At 49.6% G+C, this 20,321-nt stretch overlaps 1 protein-coding gene across 1 annotated transcript in view; it reads right to left on the bottom strand.

Annotated features, from left to right (window-relative positions):
• Positions 1–6,893, bottom strand: part of LOC117039474 (WD repeat-containing protein 18-like) — a gene marked incomplete at its 5' end in the record, with an annotated part of 28,412 nt that extends 21,519 nt beyond the window's left edge. Inside the window, 3 exons of the mRNA XM_033136586.1 lie at positions 1,299–1,442; positions 3,856–3,997; positions 6,697–6,893. Of these exons, the coding sequence (XP_032992477.1) occupies positions 1,299–1,442; positions 3,856–3,997; positions 6,697–6,893 (483 nt within the window). The remainder of the gene's footprint in view (positions 1–1,298; positions 1,443–3,855; positions 3,998–6,696) is intronic.
• Positions 6,894–20,321: the final 13,428 nt, after the last annotated feature.

The raw sequence follows: 20,321 nt of genomic DNA on the forward strand, positions 1-20,321 counted from the left end.
AAATAATATAAAACAAACAAAATCTCTTAGGCCCAGGGGTGTCTTAACCTGCCCAACACCTGACATCCCACATAGCTCAGTGGCACTTTAAGGTAGGGCTGGGAGAAACACCTGCCTGCCCCGGAGAGCTGCTGCCAGTCAGTGTTGACAATATGAAGCGACACAGAGCATACATACCGGTTCTTTGGTTCAGTATGTAAGGCAGGCGGGTTCCTTTGTTAACTGCCACATTTCACTTTTAATTTGTATACCGCCTTTCCTTCTTACAGTGCACAAGGCGGTCTACAGCAAGTAAGAACACACACCTTATATTAATCTGATCCAATACAGATAGTCGTAATAAAACATAACTTTAAAATGGAATGACCTATCTACAATAATAAAGTGCAAGTGTCTCTGCGTCCAGTCCCTGTGTCCGTGGGATTGCGCTACTGCGCATGTGCCCCACGGACAGCCGTTGGGACTTGGAGCACAGAGACTTCGGGCGGCCGGGTGAAACTGTTGAAGCGGCGGGTGTGCGCTCGCGTGGACTTGCTTCTAAGCGGCAGTGGCCATTACAAGTGGTGGCGGGCGAGCGATGTCAAGCGAGAGCTGCTCGGTTGTTAGAAAAAAAACGAGATAAGCGAGAGCCGCTCAGTCAGCTCTGCGCATGTCCCCGGCGTTGCTAGGGCAACAGTTTGACCACGTATGTTCTAGCGCCTGTTAATTTAACGGGGTTAATGTCTAGTTTCAAATAAAGTAACATTCAGTAATGTATTAAAGGTAAAGGTAAAGGGACCCCTGGCCATTAGGTCCAGTCGTGTCCGACTCTGGGGTTGTGGTGCTCATCTCGCTTTATTGACCGAGGGAGCCGGTGTACAGCTTCCAGGTCATGTGGCCAGCATGACTAAGCCGCTTCTGGCGAACCAGAGCAGCGCATGGAAATGCCGTTTACCTTCCCGCCGGAGCAGTACCTATTTATCTACTTGCACTTTGACGTGCTTTTGAACTGCTAGGTGGGCAGGAGCTGGGACCAAGCAACGGGAGCTCACCCCATTGCAGGGATTCGAACCGCCGACCTTCTGATCGGCAAGCCCTAGGCTCAGTGGTTTAGAGCACAGTGCCACCCACGTCCCAGTAATGTATTAGGATATAATAAATAATTCAGTAACATTAACACTCAAAACATCAGCAAATAATTATTAAACAGAAATTTGCTCTTAACAGTTACAATAAATAATTAGTACCGGTAAACTACAATCAATAGAAATAATGGCAAAGTCACAATGCATAAATGCCACATGTGGAATCGGACCTACCCAGGCGCAGAGGTTGACTTGGAAGATGGAGCCGTCCATGCCACCACAGAACATGTGGTATTCCGTGAGGTCGAGGGTCACCGACAGGACGCCCACGTCGAAGACGACAGAGAGGAGGAGGTCGCCAGAGGAGATCTCCCAAAGCTGGAAGAGAGGAGAAGAGGAACCATACAGATAGCTCAACTGGTACAGCACAAGACCCCTTAATCTCAGATTCGTGGGTTCGAGCCCCACGTTGGGCAAAAGACTCTAGATGACCCTTCTGGCCCCTTCCAACTCTACAATTCTAGGACCAATCAGCCAAGGGTGTACAAAGGTGGGCCAGGAATCCCTGCGGCTCAGACAGAACGGCAGTGGAACATGGCAGAGGGGCTTGGGAATGGATGGGCAATCTCTTTTGCAATTGAACATGAGATAAAACCGGGGGCAGAAGAAGAAGAAGAAGGAGAAGAAGAGTTTGGATTTGATATCCCGCTTTTCACTACCCAAAGGAGTCTCAAAGCGGCTAACATTCTCCTTTCCCTTCCTCCCCAACAACAAACACTCTGTGAGGTGAATGGGGCTGAGAGACTTCAGAGCAGTGTGACTAGCCCAAGGTCACCCAGCAGCTGCATGTGGAGGAGCGGAGACGCGAACCCGGTTCCCCAGATAACGAGTCTACCGCTCTTAACCACTACACCACACTGGCTCTCAAATAACATTTGTTGACGTTATGACAGATGGCGGGAACCCTCTGTCTAGAAGAGGGAGAGGGAATGCCTCTCCTCAGATCAGGGATGGAGAAGATCTGTGGCCCCCGCAAAAGTTGCTGGGCTCCAGCTCCCACCTTTCTGAGAAGGAGGGGCAGGTGTCAGGCAGGAGGGAGAAGCTGCAGGATCAAACCCCTCCTGCCCTCTCCTTCCCGTGCTCCCCAGTATGCTTAATTTTAAAGGAATCTGTTATTTATTTGTCGCGATTCTATCCCTCCTCTCTCTCCAGGGATCCCAAGGTGGCATGCCTGGTTCTCCCATTCCCCATATAATCCCCACAACGAACCAGCGAGGCTGAGAAGCAGTGGCTGTCAAAGGGACACTGACGGCCGTCGCCATGAACTTTTGGGCTGACTTGGCTGAATAATGTTCAGGCCACAAGATCTGTAGCAAAGAATGATGTCGCCGGTATATGAATTATTATAGCTGATGCAGGCAAAACGCATAAGATTGGGAGGCGTCAGCAGTCTTGGAGGAAACCGTAATGTTCGAAGACATATACACACACACGCACACACACACAAATCTTTATAGAAAAAACTCCCTGAAAACAGAAGAATACCAAGCGCTCCATACTGCAACATTTTCTTGCTGCTCCCATTTGCATCTGTACAAAATGTAGCCGTGTGCGTGTTTGTGTGCGTGTGTATGAGGCTGTGTACAGCACCCCACAACCTGAGAACCACCTGCCCCACAGCCTGCCCCGAATCAATCTGGAGGTGGGAGTTTAACGCACAATTAGAGAGTCAGTGTGGGGTGTAGTGGTTAAAGAGTGTCGGACTAGGACCTGGGAGATCAGGGTTCAAATCCCCACTCAGTCATGGAGCTCCCTGGATGACCTTGTGAGTCAGTCACAGTGTCTTAACCTACCTCACAGTGTTGTTGTAGGGGTTAAAGTGAGAAGGGGTGGTGGTGAACAATGGACTCCTCGATTAAAAAGTGGGAGATAAATGCAATAAATAAGCTCTTCTGCTGACCTGCTGGAGAAAGCTGGAGGGGCCAGCCAGAGACAGACGTCAGTCTCCAACCTGCCATCCAGAGACCTCCATGTGGTTGCAACTGGACCCATAAAAGTCACAAAACGCACCTGGCTAATTTCTATCATTGGGGCTTCCCATTGGGCCATCTGGTGGCCACTGTGGGGGAAAGACGCTGGACTAGAGGGGCTTGATCCAGCTGCTGCAGGGCTTCCTTGCGACGCTTCTGCCCTGCTGTCAGGGCTGGAGTCAGATGCAGGTCAGCATGAAAGGCGCAGGGCTCCGTGGTCAGTGAAGTTGACTTTTTATTCAAGGAAGCGGCATACCACTTAGCAACCCTTCCCAGGTGGTCTTGCCCCTATGGAGCCGTTGCCAGGACTGCAGGTCCCTGCCTTCCACCCTCTCTAAGGCTCCTTCTCTCCCAGATGTTTCCCAAGCAGTTTCAAACTGCATCTGCACACCTCTAGCCTCTGGTTTGCCTTCCTTGTTATTCTGCGTGTTCTTGGAGACCAGGGGGAAGGGGAGCTTATTGCAGCCATAGAGGGAGAGTCCTTGGTTCTTCTGCAGCCTCTTGACTCCCCTCCTCTGCTTCAGCCTGGATTCTGAACTGCTCCCTGTCACCGGCTCTTCCTGCTCACTAAACCCTCTTGCCCCTTCAGTATCCCAACACCACCCTCCTCGGTGTCCCACCACCAATCCCTGAGCTTTCCTCCTCCAGGATTTCCCTTGGGGGTTCCCTGGCTGCCACCCCCTACCACTCCTCCCCGTGTAGCCAGTCCCTGTTACCTGAGGAGCGGAACTCCGCTCCCCTGGCGTGCTGGCCGCCCTTACCTTCGCCGTCTGATCTAGGGAGGCCGTGGCGGCACGGGCCATGGGGCCGCCCATGCCGCAGCAGAGGTCCGTGATGGGAAGGCTGTGTCTCGACCACACATGGCGGGGCTCTGGGCTCTGGGCGTTCTCGGCCTGCAGCACGCTGGGGAAAGGGTGGAAGGAAGAGGCCTCAGCACACAGCAAGCGGGGCAAGGAAAGCGGAGGTCTCAGGAAACGCGCATGGCGGGTGTGAGGGAACGTGGCTCAGTTCCGGATGCAGTTGTCCAAATAAAAGCAATGAAATGTCTGCAGTTGGCTCTCCTCAAGCTTTTCACGGGAGACAGTGTTGGTTTTCTTATAGTCTGGACTCCCTGATGTTTGTATATCTAATGTATCTCTCTGTTGGAGACGTAATACGGACAATGGTTCTTTGAAACATATGCTTCTGCTATGTCGCACACTTACTAAGTTTTGGGAGAAAGTGCTGGCCTATGTAAACAATGCACTACGGAAAAACTCAAAGATTTTCAGAGGTGAATATGCTCTTGAAACCATTGTATGGAAACTGACAACAGGACAGCGAAAATGGATTCTACGTGCCCTAATGTTGGCCAAGAGACTGATATTGATGAATTGGAAGAATGGAGATACAATTCCCCTTAATCAATGGCTTGACAACATGACAATGTAGGAACAGCTTATAGACACAGACTTTCTTTGCATAAATACAATGATATTTGGAAGGAACTGGCACAGAATCTATTAGGTTATTGACAATTAAATGTGCATTAGGATAATAAGAATATACACAGCCGTAAATTCTTATATACAAAGCTGTATACACAGTGGGTGGCGCTGTGGGTTAAACCACAGAGCCTAGGGCTTGCTGATCAGAAGGTCGGCGGTTCAAATCCCCGCGATGGGGTGAGCTCCCGTTGCTCAGTCCCAGCTCCTGCCCACCTAGCAGTTCAAAAGCACATCAAAGTGCAAGTAGATAAATAGGTATCGCTCCGGCAGGAAGGTAAATGGCATTTCTGTGCGCTGCTCTGGTTCACCAGAAGTGGCTTAGTCATGCTGGCATGACCCGGAAGCTGTACGCCAGCTCCCTTAGCCATTAATGTGAGATGAACGCTGCAACCCCAGAGTCGGACACAACTGGACCTAATGGTCAGGGGTCCCTTTACCCTTTACCTTATATTAAGGTATGGTAATGTAACTGTATATTTCCTTTTTTTTCTTTTTCATTCACACCCACTTTTTCTTTCTTTCTTTTCTCTGCTGCCCCACCCACTTTCACCTCCGGCCCCCTGGAGGACAACACGGCCCTCTCCCCAACATGATGACATTTTGTATCTCCTGAAACTGAAGAGGTTAAGGGCTGCGAGATCGGGGGAGGGTGGCACTGCTGTCCTTAGAGCACCCTCCGCCACTGGATGATGGTCGACAAACATTGGAGAGCAAAGGAGGCTGGGAACAGCGGCTGCGGGATCCAACCATGGGAGCCTCCCCTCCGGCTGGCTGTCCTTGTAGCCTCGATGGCCAAAGCAATTAAGGAAGAGAAGCCGCCTGTCAAAAGCTCTGCTGGCCCAGGGGGTCAGGGACGTGCTGGCATCTCCATGCCAACTGCTGCTTCGCTGGGGAGGGAGCCAGCAAACAACTCTGGCGCAGCGTGCAAAGTTTTTTTGGGGGGGGAGGCGAGGCAGAGGCTTCCATCGTGCCATTATTTCTGTCAAAGGGCCCCCAAAGCAGCCTGGTTAACTGGAATTGGGTGCCTGCTTGCAATGGGAGGCAAACAGAAGGCGGCTTGGCATCCTGGCAGCTCTTGCGCTACGAAACCTAAATTCTTCCAGGAGGAGGAGGAGGCTGCCCGCAGGGTCCCTGCACGAGTTGCTGTTCCACCCTCGCCTCGTTCTGATCAACCACTGGTCTGCGCGACGGGCTCAACCGCCACCATCCCACAACCCCGCCCTGGAAACTGCCTGCTGTGCTCTGCAAGAGCTGCAGTTCTGGGGCTGCATCAAAGCCAGCCATGGTGGGAAGCGTCGGAAAACGAGCCTTCGTTTTAAGAAGAGAGTCAGCCAGAGACAGACACGAGTGAGCCAAAAGGTTGCGGAATAGGAAACCTCTGCAAACGGAACAAGCAAGGTCGTCAAAGACTTTTGCCTCTTAGAATCGTCTGGTCGTAGAGCTGGGAGGGAGCCCAAGGGTCAACTAGTCCAACCTCTAGGTCAGAAGGGATATAAACGGAGAAGGAAAGCAACCTTGGAGAGGTGCTGCCAGTTTATGTAGGCAACACTGAGCTAGATGGATCATAGAATCGTAGAGTTGGAAGATGGCTATTGTATCAGTCCCCCACAGCCTTAGGAGGAACGGTTGAAGGAGCTGGGAATGCTGAGCCTGGAAAAGAGGGGACTGAGAGCGGGTGGGAGAGCCATCTTCCAGTATCTCAAGCGAAGGCTGTCACATGGAAGAGGGAAGGAATCGAACCCATGGCTTCAGGTTACAAGAAAGGAGATTCTGACTCAACATCAGGAAGAACTTCATGACACCAAGAGCTGTTCTGACAGTGGAACGGTCTACCTTGAGAGGCTGTGGACTCTCCTTTCTTGGAGGTTTTAAAGCAAATGTTGGAGGGCCATCTGTCATGGATATTTGAGCTGAGATTACTGCATTGCAGGGGGTTGGACTAGATGACCCTTGGGGTTCCTTCCAACTCCACCATTCTATGGTCTCTCACTCCCCTCCTTCCCAGGCTAAACATACCAAGCTCCTTCAACAGTTCCTCATCAGGCTTTGCTTCCAGACTTAGGATCATCTCAAGTCACCCTCCTCTGCACACCTTCCAGCTTGTCCATCTCTTACCTGTACAGGTTCCACACTATCACGAGGCTGTCCTTCGCTCCAGAGAGGAAGTGGCTGCTGTCGTCTGTGAAGGCCAGGCAGGAAAGATCCTGGTAGTGTCGGTTCAGAATGGCAAGCAGGTTCCCGCTAGACACCTGGGGCAGGGAAGCGACCCCAACATATTTGGGAGGGGGGGGAAGAGAAGAGAAAATCAGGAGAGATTAGGAATCGAATGACGCCCTGGACCCGATTTGTCAAGGAAGACTGTAAGTGAAATATCAGAGTTCAACACCTAATATCCACTTCTGACACCAGATAGATATTGGGTGTCTCTTATACCCCAATATTTCCCTAACAAGACCACCTGCAAGCTCAGGACTAGCAGAGTTTTCCAAAGCTGGGTTTCCAGCTGTTTTTTGACTATAATTTCCACCATCCCTCACCACTGGTCCTGCTAGCTCGGGATGATGGGAGTTGTAGTCCAAAAACAGCTGGAGACCAGAGTTTGGAAAACCCTGATCTACGGTGATTCAAAATGCCTCTCCAGGGTTGCAGGTGGGGGATATTCCAGCTCTGCCTGGGTACAGCTTAGAGGATTAAGCCTGGGACCTTCTGAATGGGAAAAGCAGCTGCTGGTCCACCTAACTGGTACTGTCAGCACTGGCTGGCAGCGGTTCTCCAGGGTTTCAGACTCAGGGGTCTTTCACAGCCCAGCGGGGAAAGACCCTGGTACCTTCTGCATGCAAAGCAGTCACACCTCTGCTGAGTTAAAGTCCTTCCTCTAAACTCTAGAAATTAATAAATGGTAGGATTTTTTTATTATTTGGGATGTGGAGGGAGAAAAACAAGCTGCAGAGGAATTCCTGGACTAGCCTACGCAAAAGGACCTGGCCAAGCTAGGGCGACTTAGGAACAATAGAGGGCCATTGAGGATAACTGTCCTCCCCCCTTGCCCCGAGATGTGGACAGAGACCGGGGGGGGGGGGGTTTGGAAGGCTGCAGGGTAACTGGGTGTGAAGTGGCAGGAAAAGAGAGGATTTTTAAGCAAGGTGTGCTGGGAAGAAGGGAGAGAAGGATAGGATCCATCTTGGGTATGCTGGCTGAAGGCTGGATGTGAGAGATGCCTTGGAATCTAGGGCTGCACAAGCCCCTCTTGAAATGACCATGCTGTAAGATCAGGACTCCCTCCAGGCAGACTGAAGGTGTAAATAGGTGACTAAACCATATTTCTGAAAGCTATGTCAGTCTCTGCCATGTCTCAATCCTCCAAAGGACCACAGACCCTGGGTGGGTGCCTGGAACTCCCAGAGTCTTACAGCAGGTGGGGGAGGCACCCGGCTCTTGAGAGTCTCATGGACTGCAAGAAGATCAAACCTATCCATTCTTAAGGAAATCAGCCCTGAAGCTGAGGCTCCAATACTGTGGCCACCTCATGAGAAGAAAAGACTCCCTGGAAAAGACCCTGATGTTGGGAAAGATGGAGGGCACAAGGAGAAGGGGATGACAGAGGACAAGATGGTTGGGCAGTGTTCTCGAAGCTGCCAACGTGAGTCTGACCAAACTGCGGAAGGCAGTGGAAGACAAGAGTGCCTGGTGTGCTCTGGTCCATGGGCTCACAAAGAGGCGGACACAACTAAACAACATTATATTCTAATGGATTTGAATGTTGCTTTATTTGATAAAGTTGTTTATTATGACTTCTTTTTGTCTTGGATCAGATTCTTATTAGAATCTGTGCAATCTTTGCTGTCTGTTTTGTTGTTCCTTCAGCTCATAAACCGCCCTGTGTACAGTAATACAGAAAAGCGGTATACAAAAAGTGAAATGAAACCGTCCACCCAGCTTAATATTGTGTACACTGACTGGCAGTGGCTCTGCAGGGCTTCAGGCAGGGAGTCTTCCGCAGCCCTACCTGGAGATGCCCCATGGGAACGAACCTGGGTCTTTTTGCATGCAAAGCAGGTGCCCAGCATCTTCTTCCCAGACACGCGTATTCAAGGCTGCAGCCCAGTTGTCTACCTCTATATCCTCCTGTCTGATGACACAGTGACAAGGCAAGAGGCGTCAAGAGCAAGACAGAGACAGGAGCCTCGTAGCCTCGGGGCTGCTGCTTGGGTGAACCTGTAAGGAAGTCACAAGCCACTGAAGCCTGGCATATTATTAGCCGCATCGTGGAATGATTTGCATTACAATAAGCGGACAGTTATCAGCCCTCTGGGAGTATCGCTTGAGCTGCTGATTTGGTTGGAGTGATGCCAAGGCTGCTCTCCTCTTCCAGAACCACCACCCAAGGGATACCTGTCTGACCCCCTCCACTGGCAGCTTCTCAAAGGCAGGGCTTGAGAAAGTCATTTATCTCCAGCTGCCTTTTAACTAAGAGGCCAAACTTTTAAGCTCTGTATTGTTGCTGGGTTCAAATCCTTGGGTTTTTTTTATTCCTTGCAATGTGGTTAAGTTAAACACAGATGTGATGCTGGCCTTTTGACTGCTGTTTCCACCTGCTTTGATTTTTAAAAATTTGAATCCTGTTCTGTGTCCTAAGGGAAGCTACCCTGATGAGGGTTCGAGTTTAAAGGCACACCAGAAATCTTTAAAAGAAATGTATTTTGATAACCGCCCCACCCCAAATTGGTTACTGGACATGGGGTAGGGTTTCTGGTGTGCCATGGGGAGGGCGACTTGTCTGCCCTGAACTTTTCTGCACCCGTCTCAATTCAAAGCCGGATAGATAGCATAATAACTCTAAGGCTGGAATATAAGGTTACAGAAACACAGAAACACAAGGCTTGATTCCTGGGGGTTCAAGGAGTTCTGTATAGAGCTTGTGAGCACTTCATCCCAGGAACCAAGAGGAGGGCCTGAGAGATCTATTTTTTATGTTTCTATGTGTGCTGGAAGCTGCCTAGAGTGGCTGGGGTATAAGTAATAAAATTATTAATTATTCCTCCCTCCAGCTGCCCACTTGCTCACCTGCACAGACACTGCTGCTCGCCCTAGGCTACCAGGGTGCAAATCCTTCCACACTCACTGGGTGACCATGTGAGCCAGCTGCCGTTGCTCAGACTAACCTTGCAGGATTGTGACAAGGAAGAAATGGCAGGAGGCAGAGTACCAGGTTTGCTCCCTTGAGCTCCTTTGGAAGAAAGCCTCATGCCATTGCCTTTCCTCTCAATGGTCACCTGGGGGGAAGCCATTCCACTAGACTACTTCAGAGGGAGAGAGATAGGAAGCACCAGAAGAAGAAGAAGAAGAAGAAGAAGAAGAAGAAGAAGAAGAAGAAGAGTTTGGATTGGATATCCCGCTTTTCACTACCCGAAGGAGTCTCAAAGCGGCTAACATTCTCCCTTCCCTTCCTCCCCCACAACAAACACTCTGTGAGGTGAGTGGGGCTGAGAGACTTCAGAGAAGTGTGACTAGCCCAAGGTCACCCAGCAGCTGCATGTGGAGGAGTGGGGATGCGAACCCGGTTCCCCAGATTACGAGTCTACCGCTCTTAACCACTACACCACACTGGCTCTCACACCAGGCACTTCCTGCCCCTGAATTGTGCTGGCTGATCGTTATAGGAACCAGTGCCCGAGTCTGGATTTTCCTCTTCCCTCCCTGTTCCTTTCCCCTTGTGTGCCGTGCCTTTGTAGACTGTAAGCCTGCAGGCACCAGGGGGTGTATTGTATGAAAGCCATTCTGGGAGCATTTTGGGGTACAAATGCTCAAAAAATAACATAAAAAATGTTAAATATATATATAAAATAAACAGCGGTCAGTCCTAGCCAGGCTGATTATCAGCATCTCCCAATATTGATGCACCAAGCAGACGAGTCAGTTGATGCGAGGCTGTTCTGGGAGGGGCTCACTGGCAGACGGTCTTAGCCAGGCTGGAGAAGCCAGGGGGTGTTTTGATATCTTGGCAGCCAGGTGGAAAGGCTCTGCTGATGGAGGCAGAGGTGGGAAGGAGGAGCTGATCCAGACTTGTTACAACTCGTGGAAGAGGAGGGGGCTGCCATGCTTCCCTGCTCTGATGCAGCCGGGCGGAAGGGCTGCTGACGGAGGCAGTTCTGAGGAATGCGGCAGACGTCGGAGACGGTACGCCGCAGATCATGATTGCTGGGGTGCCGGCAGCAGGTGAAGGGTCACTGGCTGCCCCTGGGCCCTGCTTGCGCAGAAGCATCCGGCTGGCCATGGAGGAAAAAGGGAATGTAGCAGCTGGTTGATGGTGTGGAAGGAGGAAGGCAGGCAGGATCCTTGCCTCCACACCCCCACCAGCAAAGTTTGTCTAAAGATAAAAGAAATGACTTTTTCACGCAGCGCAGAATATGGAACCCCTTCCCACAGAAAGCACCAACTTGGGACGAGGGCAGCGCAATATATCGATATATCGCCCAAATCAGTTTTGAAGTCCCTATCATGATACCAATTTCATAGTTTTTGACCAGGCAATACATCACAAATCATGATGTGTTAGGGCTGGGCAATATTTTGACCATTTTGAAGTCCGTATCATGATATTGGTTTCATAATTTTTGACCTGGCAATTTATGGCGAATCATGGTGTGTGTGTGTGTGTGTGTGTGTGTGTGTGTTAGAGAGATACAAAAATCTCAATGCAGGGAAAACTGTGAAGCCAGCCAGTGCCTCTGCATAGCTCCATCTTTATTTCAGACATTGTGATATATTGCTATACAAGTGGTAGCTCTGGTTACGTACTTAATTCGTTCCGGAGGTCCGTTCTTAACCTGAAACTGTTCTTAACCTGAAGCACCACTTTAGCTAATGGGGCCTCCCGCTGCACCGCCAGAGCACGATTTCTGTTCTTATCCTGAAGCAAAGTTCTTAACCTGAAGCGTTATTTCTGGGCTAGCGGAGTCTGTAACCTGAAGCGTCTGTAACCCGAGGTACCACTGTATTGTGATATTTAGCTAGTTATAAATAGTGATGCTCAAAACCAGGTATCGCCCAGCCTTAACTTGGACTCAGCAAATTTAAGGAGGAGGGGAAGCCTATCAGTGGCTACTAGCCGTGATGGCTCTGCCTTCGCAGTTGGAGGCAGCAATGCATCTGAATCCCAGTTGCTGGAAACCGCAGGAGGGGAAAGGGCTCTTTGCGCTTGCATCCAGCTTGCAGGTTTCCACACTGAGGCATTTGTTTGGCCGCTGTGAGAAAAAGGATGTTGGTCTAGATGTGACGCTGGCCTGATCCAGCAAGCAAGCTCTACTTACGCATTTCAGGTCACCAAAAAAAGGAAACTCAAATTTGATTCCATTACGGCTTGAAACTGTCCAAGCCGGATCTAATTATTTTGCAGCGCTGCCAATATTGCTATTAAGCCACCCACCACTTTCCCTCCCTGCCGCCACCAAAAGACACAAATGTGACCCCCTTCTGGGCTTGATGGGTGGGTGTCCTTTCGCTTGCTTCACCCCGGGGGGGGGGGGTTGCTGCAAGCAAGCGTCTTGGGCTGCTGCGGCCAACTTCAAAAGGAGAAAGTTTTAAGGGGGGAAAGAGACGCCGTCAGCAGTTCCACAAGGCTCATCTTTTGCAATATTCATCCTGCTCCTCACCACCTTGCTCAAACGTGCAGAAGAAATTGGGGCAGGGACAGGATACTGGGTTGTGAGGCAAGGAAGGAGAAGAATCTGCAGCTAAGTGGAGCATAAGGACCCAAAGGTTGTATTTTTGGGAGCAGCGCTGGAGGGCAGCCAGGAGAACAGGATATGCTGCCAGATACCTGCTCAGGCTATATGTGCTCTACCTAGTGTGGCTACTTTCCGCTTCTCTTCCCTCTCTTGTAATGCTAGGACTCAGGGCCGTAGGATGAAGCTGAATGCTGGAAGCAGAGCTCCCTCCGTTGGCTCTGCTGTGACAGGCCAGCTCCATCAGGCTCCTCTCCATATCCCCTCAGCCTCTTTATTATTACTATTAAGAGACTGGAGAAGCCAGTATAAGTTGCATTTTCAGCTGAATTTGGGGAAACCACTCGAAGCATCTGCTGTGTTGAGCTATTTAAATTGCTTTTGTTTGATGTGCTCAATGGAAACAGCTAAAAGTCTGTAAATTTTGATAATAAACCTGATTTGCAATGGGGGTTGAATAATTTCAATGGCAACTGTAGGAAGCAGAGCTCCCTCCATCAGATCTGCTGTGACAGGTCAGCTCCACTGGGTCTCCTCTCCCCTCAACTGTCATCTGGAGCAGCCTCAGTGGGAAAGATAGGAAGCAGGGCTCCCTCCATCAGATCTGCTGTGACAGGCGAGCTCCACTGGGTCTCCTCTCCCCTCAACTGTGCCAGCTGATTGTTACAGGAACAACTCTTTAGAAACTGGCGCCCGAGTTTCTATTTTCCTCTTCCCTCCCAGTCCCTCTTCCCTTGTGTGTCATGTTTTCTTTAAGAATGGAAGTCTTTAAGAAGGGAAGGACTGTTTCATTTTGACTGTATGCAAGCTACTCTGGGAGACTTTTTGGTTGAAGAGCAGGGTAAAGCTGCTCTAACTAAATAAAACAATTAATTACACTGGGAGACTTTTTGGTTGAAGAGCAGGGTAAAGCTGCTCTAACTAAATAAAACAATTAATTACACTGGGAGACTTTTTGGTTGAAGAGCAGGGTAAAGCTGCTCTAACTAAATAAAACAATTAATTACACTGGGAGACTTTTTGGTTGAAGAGCAGGGTAAAGCTGCTCTAACTAAATAAAACAATTAATTACACTGGTAGACTTTTTGGTTGAAGAGCAGGGTAAAGCTGCTCTAACTAAATAAAACAATTAATTACACGGGGAGGACTTCTTGGCATGGTGCATTTTTAAACTGTGGAATTCGTTCCTGTAAGAGGGTGTGATGGCCATTGATTCTACGACTGCTCTAGAAGAAGATTAGACAAACACACAGAGGTGGCTACCATTGGCCACTTGCCACAACAGCTATATTTTACATTGTGATTTTACAACGTGAACCACCCTGAGACCTGCAGGTATAGGGCGGTATACTACCTAATTTATTTATTTATTCATCATCATCTAGGTCTGCTGTTAGAAGCAGTAAATGCATCTGAATGCCAGTTTCTTGGAATTGCAGGAGGGAAGAGATCCTGCTGCATTCAAGACCTGCTTGTGGGCTTCCCTTTGGAGCATCTTTTTGGCCACTGGACTGGGGGAGGGGGGGGGCGTTCCCTTGGACTGACCCAGCCCAAGGGCTCTCCTGATGGTCTCCTCTTGCATAACACCTGGCTGGAGATCTTTAAAATGGCAGCAGGAAAAGGAACAAAGCTAACTAATTTGGGCCAGATTGAAGAACTCACTTTCCCAGCCTTGCTCCTTGCCTAGGAAACAGAATTAGCATCATGGACAGGCGAGGAGACAAAGTCAGCTCCTGCCCCCTTGTGGCAAGGTCGCATTCTGCACATCAATAATACTTCCAAATATCTTTTTTTCAGGTATGGTGGCAAAACCTGAACAGCTTATACCCACCCATTTGATTGATATGCCCCAGCCACTTTAGGTGGCGTCCAACATATATAAAAACATAATAAAATACTACACATTAAAAAGTTTCCCGATACAGATGTCTTCTAAAGGTTATTTAGTTACTCATCTCCTTGACATCTGATGGGGGGGTCATTCCACAGGGTGGGTGCCACTACCAAGAAGGCTCTCTGCCTGCACCTAGTTTGCTGTTTGGATTGAGGAGGAGGGAATACAGCAGCCCATCTCCCACTGTTGCGTTCTGCCTCTTTGCTAGTGGCTCTATATCTGTAAAGTGACCTCCCTACTGGAGGTTTTTAAGCAGAGGTAGGATGACCATCTGTCATGGATGCTTGAGCTGAGGTTCCTGCATTGCAGGGGGTTGGACTAGGTGACCATTGGGGTCCCTTCCAACTCTACGATTCTATGATTCTATACTGAAGTGGCTTCTACAAAGGCTGAAGAATTAAGGACCAAGCATGCAGAAGGTCCCGGGATCAATCCCTGACATCCCCAGGTAGAGTTTGGAAAAACTCATTACTTAAAACCCAAAATAAGCCAAGCATCAGGCACATTTTGCACCTGGATATCACCCACTTGCGACCGAGTGAAGATGAATGGGTGACAGGATGGCACCTGACATCTCCACCATCTGGAGGTGTTTGCCTGGAGATCCTTGGATCTGGACTGTTTTCACACACTAATACCCCATCCTGTAGAATTCTGTCTGCTATATTTTGTCTGCACAATCGGAATGAATTTCAGGAACCAAAATGCTTTTTCTGTGCAGCCTAAGCAGGAGTGGTGAACAGCATTATAGTGAATTGTTGTTGCTTGACTTCACTCCCTCCCCCCCCCCCCGCCCTGCTCAGAGTTGTGAAGAATATTCCTATGTTATGAATGGTCTGGGTCACCATTAAGAAAATGAGGTCGGAATAGGCCAGTATATATCCAGACTGCCCCTGGATCAAGTAGAGATGTGAAGGCCTGGAAAAAACCTGTTTTTTTCCTGAAGCCTTTTTTGTTTTTCCCCCCCGAAAAATTGAAAAAATAAAAAATAGGTTATGGAATGTTTTATTTTAACACGATGAATAAAATATTTTAAGATAAGGGGTTCAAATATTTTATAAATCATTTCTTAAAAAATATGTATGGTATCAGATTGTTCTAATTTCTGTGAGGGCAAGCAAGTCCTAGGTTACAAACTGAACTCTCCAATGCAAGAACAAGATACAGTGGTGCCCCGCAAGACGAATGGCATTCGTCTAGCGGAAGGCTGCCCTGCAAGACGAAAAAGTTTACATTGCCGCTTCGCTAGACAAAAATACTCGCAGAACGAATTATTTTCGTCTAGCGGGGCACCACTGTACATTTCTTCCTTTAGGAGGTGCTGTTGTCACCAGAAAAGAAAAAGGTTTCAGTTTTGTTTTTGCATGCATGTGGTATGCATTGGTTCTGTTCCTCTTCACTAGGCCTCAAAGCACTGGAAGAAAATATAGGGCAACAAAAAGGGCCTGAAAGTATATACTTAACTAGTGGTTTCAGCCCGTTAAAATAACGGGCGCTAGAACATATGTGCTCCAAAAAATTTAAAAAGTCACTTGTTTCTTTAATTTTTGTTCTTTTGTTGTGGGGTGGGTCGGAAAGTGGGATTTGGGGGTGCCCTCCAGCCTCAGCGGGTTTCTAGCTTTTCCGCCCAGCCAGTTCTCGAAGGACTGATCCTGAGGGAGGGAGGTTGCGGCACTCACCCTCCTTCTACAGGACTCTTAGGAAGCTGCCCCATCGCGCACCCCTGACCACCGCTGAACCCGCGTAGCGGGGAACACCGCCGAGGAAGGAGGAGGAGGAGGAGGGCGCGGACCCAGCTGCTGCACACCCGCCCCGCAGGCGCCTGCTTGGAGCCAGTTGCAGCCCAACCAACCTCACAGGGCTGTTGTGGGGATTGTTCAAATTCCTGATAAGTTATTTGTGCAATGGCTGAAACACTTGGCCAGTTGGGAATCAAATTACAACCTTGATAATTCCACCCCAACCCTCAGTACAGCATTGTAATAATGTAATTATTAATTTATTATATAATATAATATGGTATAATAATTCAGTCTCCCTCTGCAATATCAGGGAGCCCCTTTACACAATTTGGGTGCCTCTTTTCTCCCTTCAGCAGCATCCCTCAAGGACCCTAGGCCTGCCTCACCTGAAGCACACTTACCTGCCCCTTCTCAAATATGCTCCCGTCTGGTTCTCCTTTGCAAACTCTCTCCTATGTAATGGCTCCTAGCACGCCCAGCCCCAGAAAACTACACGTCCCATGCAGCTTAAGGCCATCCCCACAGAGCGACGCGCCTGGAGTGTATGACGGGAGTCGTAGTTTCAGTGGAGGCAAGCTGCTTTAGAGGCGGCGCTTACGCAGTGTTGAGTTTAAAAACAGCCAAGCGGACAACATTTCCCATGAGCCTCTGCAGCACGAATTCTATTGGGAGAGCCGGGCGCTGCAGTGCAAGGCATGATGGGAGCCGTAGTCTTGGTTTTCTGAGGTGGGGAACAGACAGTTATGGCGGCGGCCTCATCTTCCACGGGCCCGAGTAGGCCCGACGAAGCTGCGGTGACCCCCGGGGCGCTGCAGTACAGCCTCTTGCTGGAGCACTTGGTGGGCGAGAAGCACGGGCCGAGGCAGGCGAGGGCCTTGGATCCGGCGTCCCTTGGGGGCTTCCCGGCGCCGGCCAAGAGCCCCGAGCAAAAGATTGTCGAGCGGGCCATGGAGAGCTGCGGCTTCAAGGCGCCCCTAGCCTGCATCGGGGGTAGGTCGCGGTGAGGAGGGAAGGAAAGAGGGGTTTTGTTTGGCGGTGGGGCGTCTCTTTTTTTTGGTTTTGCGAAAAGTTACTTCTCGGGTCTTCCCATCGGCCTACCTTGCAGGGTTGTCGTGAGAAAGACCTTAAGCGAAGAGCGCATGCGCCAGTTATGCTCATTAGGGTCGGTGCAGCTATATTTGTGGTGAATAGCATTTGTGGTGATTTTTATTTAAACTGCTATGGGCCGCTCCCGGGCTGCTAGGCCTCAGGCCTTCCTCCTCGGCATTCCCCTCTCTTCTGAAGCGCGGGCATTCGGATTCAACCGCCCCGCTTGAACTGCCGACGCTGCTCGCGGCCCGATCTCTCTCCATGCAATCCCTGTGTCCCTGGGGCACATGCTCAGTTGCGAAAACCCAGAGACACACGGAATGGACGCAGAGACACTTGCATTTTATATATATAGATGCACCTCTGGGTTATTTGTGGGGCATAGGAATTCGTTCATTTTCCCCCTTCAAAATATAGCCCGGCTCCCCCACAAGGTCTGAGGGACAGTGGACCGGCCTCCTGCTGAAAAAGGTTGCTGGCCCCTGGTGTAGAATTATGCGACCCTTGAGTCAAGGAGATAAGTAACTAGACAACCTTCTGGAGACATCTGAAGGCAGCCCTGGATAGGGAAGCTTTTTAATGTTTAACATTTTATTAAGTTTTTGTATATGTTGGAAGGCACCTAGAGTGGCTGGGGCAACCCAGTCAGATAAGCAGGGTATAAATAATAAAATTATCACCATCATCATTATCATGCACTAGGACGTCTGTATTTCCATCGGAGAAATGGCAGTGCTGCTGCTTGGATCAGAGATGGGGGAACCTGATATAGCAACCCACAGATATTGCTGAGCTCCACTCCCATTTTCACTGACTATTGGACCTGCAGTCTGGGGCAGAGGGGAGCCAGAGCTCAGTGGCGCCCAGAGGATACGGATAAGGTCCTCATAGAATTGTAGAGTTGGAAGGGGCCACGAGGGCCATCTATCGAACCCACGTTTGCCCAACATGGGGCTCGAACCCATGACCCTGACATTAAAAGTCTTATGCTCTACTGACTGGGCTATTATCCTGGCTTTAAAACAGGGCTGTGGAAGCTGAAGACCTGTGGGCCTCCTCCTCCAGCCCACCAGATCTCCTCATTTGGCCGACACTGGTGTTTCAGCTAAGTCCCAAGGAGAACCACCGGCCACAGCTGCCCATGTCCAGAACTTTCTAATAGACTGTCTGGAGACAGAGAAATATACAGCACAATAAAAACCTCCTCTCCGAGTTCAACCATCATTTATATCACTTTGGACAGGAGGCAGGAGGAAAACGGAAAGTGCCCAGGCAGCTTTTCCAAAGTTAACTCAGGCTCCGGACTCCGGGCGGCAACTCTGCTGCGAGAGAGATTTGTGGGCTGGATGGAAGACTCGTCTCGTCCTTTCTCCCTGGCGGAGGTTTGCAAGATGACGCCACACAAATAGGTGCCTACAGAGACCCCGACTCTGCAGGAAAAGGAAACATTTGGGAATGGCACAAACCGTGGAGGGATGGGACCTTCTATTCAAAGGTAGGCGCTGACTGGCCATGGAGGTTCTATTGAAATATTGCCGCTAACCCAGTCAAATGGGTTGTGTATATATATTAAATGATGGTTGTGATCAATAGGACACCCCTATTTTCATCAGAGAAATGTTGGAGGGTACGCATTTTCAGAGCTGAAGGGCACATTTCCAGGCTGCCAAAAGCACTAAAGCAGGACTGGTGAGGGGCGTGGCCTGCGGAGAGGGGGTGTGGCTTGGGGGGAGCCCTGAGGGTCGGGGGGGGGGAGAGGTCTTGAGGCCACATCAGACCCCCACCTCTGAAATTCCTCATCTCTGATCCAATGAGCCCCCGCCATAAGGCTGCCTTGTCTGGGGTCTGAAATTATCAAAGTGCAGCGCTGATGAGCCCCCTGATCCCCAAATTTCGAAAGTGAGCCACACTCCCAGAAAGTTTCTCGTTGCGCTGCCCACGGAGTCGGCCTCTCCCCCTCCCAGGCCCAACAGGGAGGGGCTCCGATTCCAAAGGGGGCCTCGGTCAGTATATTCACAATCGCTCACCATTATTTAAAAGTAAATACTTAAAATAATCCTTTTCCCTATGTATTTTTTAAAAAGCACTATTGTATATCTATATTTTCCATTTTGTCTTTATATGCAGATATGGTTCAAGCCTTGAAATAAAATTTTAAAAAAGGGCCACATTATCTACCTGGCCCGGGCCTCTGCCTGGCTCTCCAAGGGTCTGCCCCCTCCCCAAATGGCACACTTTCCAGCAGAAGTGAATGTGGCAAAATCTCGAGGGGAATCTGGATCCTCACTGGGGGGAATCATGAAATTATCATAACCCTTCTTGCCTCGCAGCTGATAAAAAATCACCAGGAAAGCCCCTACCTCCTGCCCCCTCCCCAAACCCCACTGCGCTGCTACCCCATAAATATACGGCTGCAGCTCCAACCCTGCTGAGAATGAGGCTTTGGGGAGTCTCTGCAATGGATGTCCTTGAGATCGTAAGTGGGCAAAGCAATTATTTACTAATGGAAGCCGGTTATCTTTTTGGAGAGACTCAGCGGGACCCCAGGGGTCACCCTCGGCAAACATTTCCCTCTCTGCTGACAGGCTCTGGCCTGGTAAATCACTGACTGCTTTTATTTAGCAAAATGTGAAATGGGGGGCGGGAAGGACAAGGTGACAATTTGAGGCAAACGGATGCAGATTGACACAGCTATCTAGTTTTAACTGTGGGCCCCCTCAGTGTCAACTTGTGGTTACCAAAGCGCTCAATGAATGACATTCACAAGAGGAGGGAAAGGATCTGCCCCTCTCCCCAAGCCCAGACCCTCCCAGTGTCCCAGTTTTCCAGGGACAGCCCCGGATTTACAGAAGCTGTCCCAGTTTCTGATTTTACCCCAGAATGTCCCGCTTTTCCTTAGGAAGTCCCTATTTCCATCGGGAAAATGTTGGAAGGTGTGGAGAAATGGAACCCCGGAGCCAAGGAGATGAGTTAACTAAACAACCTTTAGAAGACATCTGAAAGCAGCCCTGAATAGGGAAGGTTTTTTTTAAATGTTGCAGGTTTTAATATACAGGTGAAACTCGAAAAATTAGAATATCGTGGAAAGGTTCGTTTCTTTCAGTAATTCAACTTAAAACGTGAAACTAATTTATAAGATAGACTCATGACATGCAAAGCGAGATATGTCAAGCCTTTATTTGTTATAATTGTGATGATTATGGCGTACAGCTGATGAGAACCCCAAATTAACAATCTCAACTTTGGGGTTTTCATCAGCTGTATGCCATAATCATCACAATTATAACAAGC

The sequence above is a fragment of the Lacerta agilis genome, chromosome 18 (assembly GCF_009819535.1).
Source record: "Lacerta agilis isolate rLacAgi1 chromosome 18, rLacAgi1.pri, whole genome shotgun sequence".
NCBI lineage: Eukaryota > Metazoa > Chordata > Lepidosauria > Squamata > Lacertidae > Lacerta > Lacerta agilis.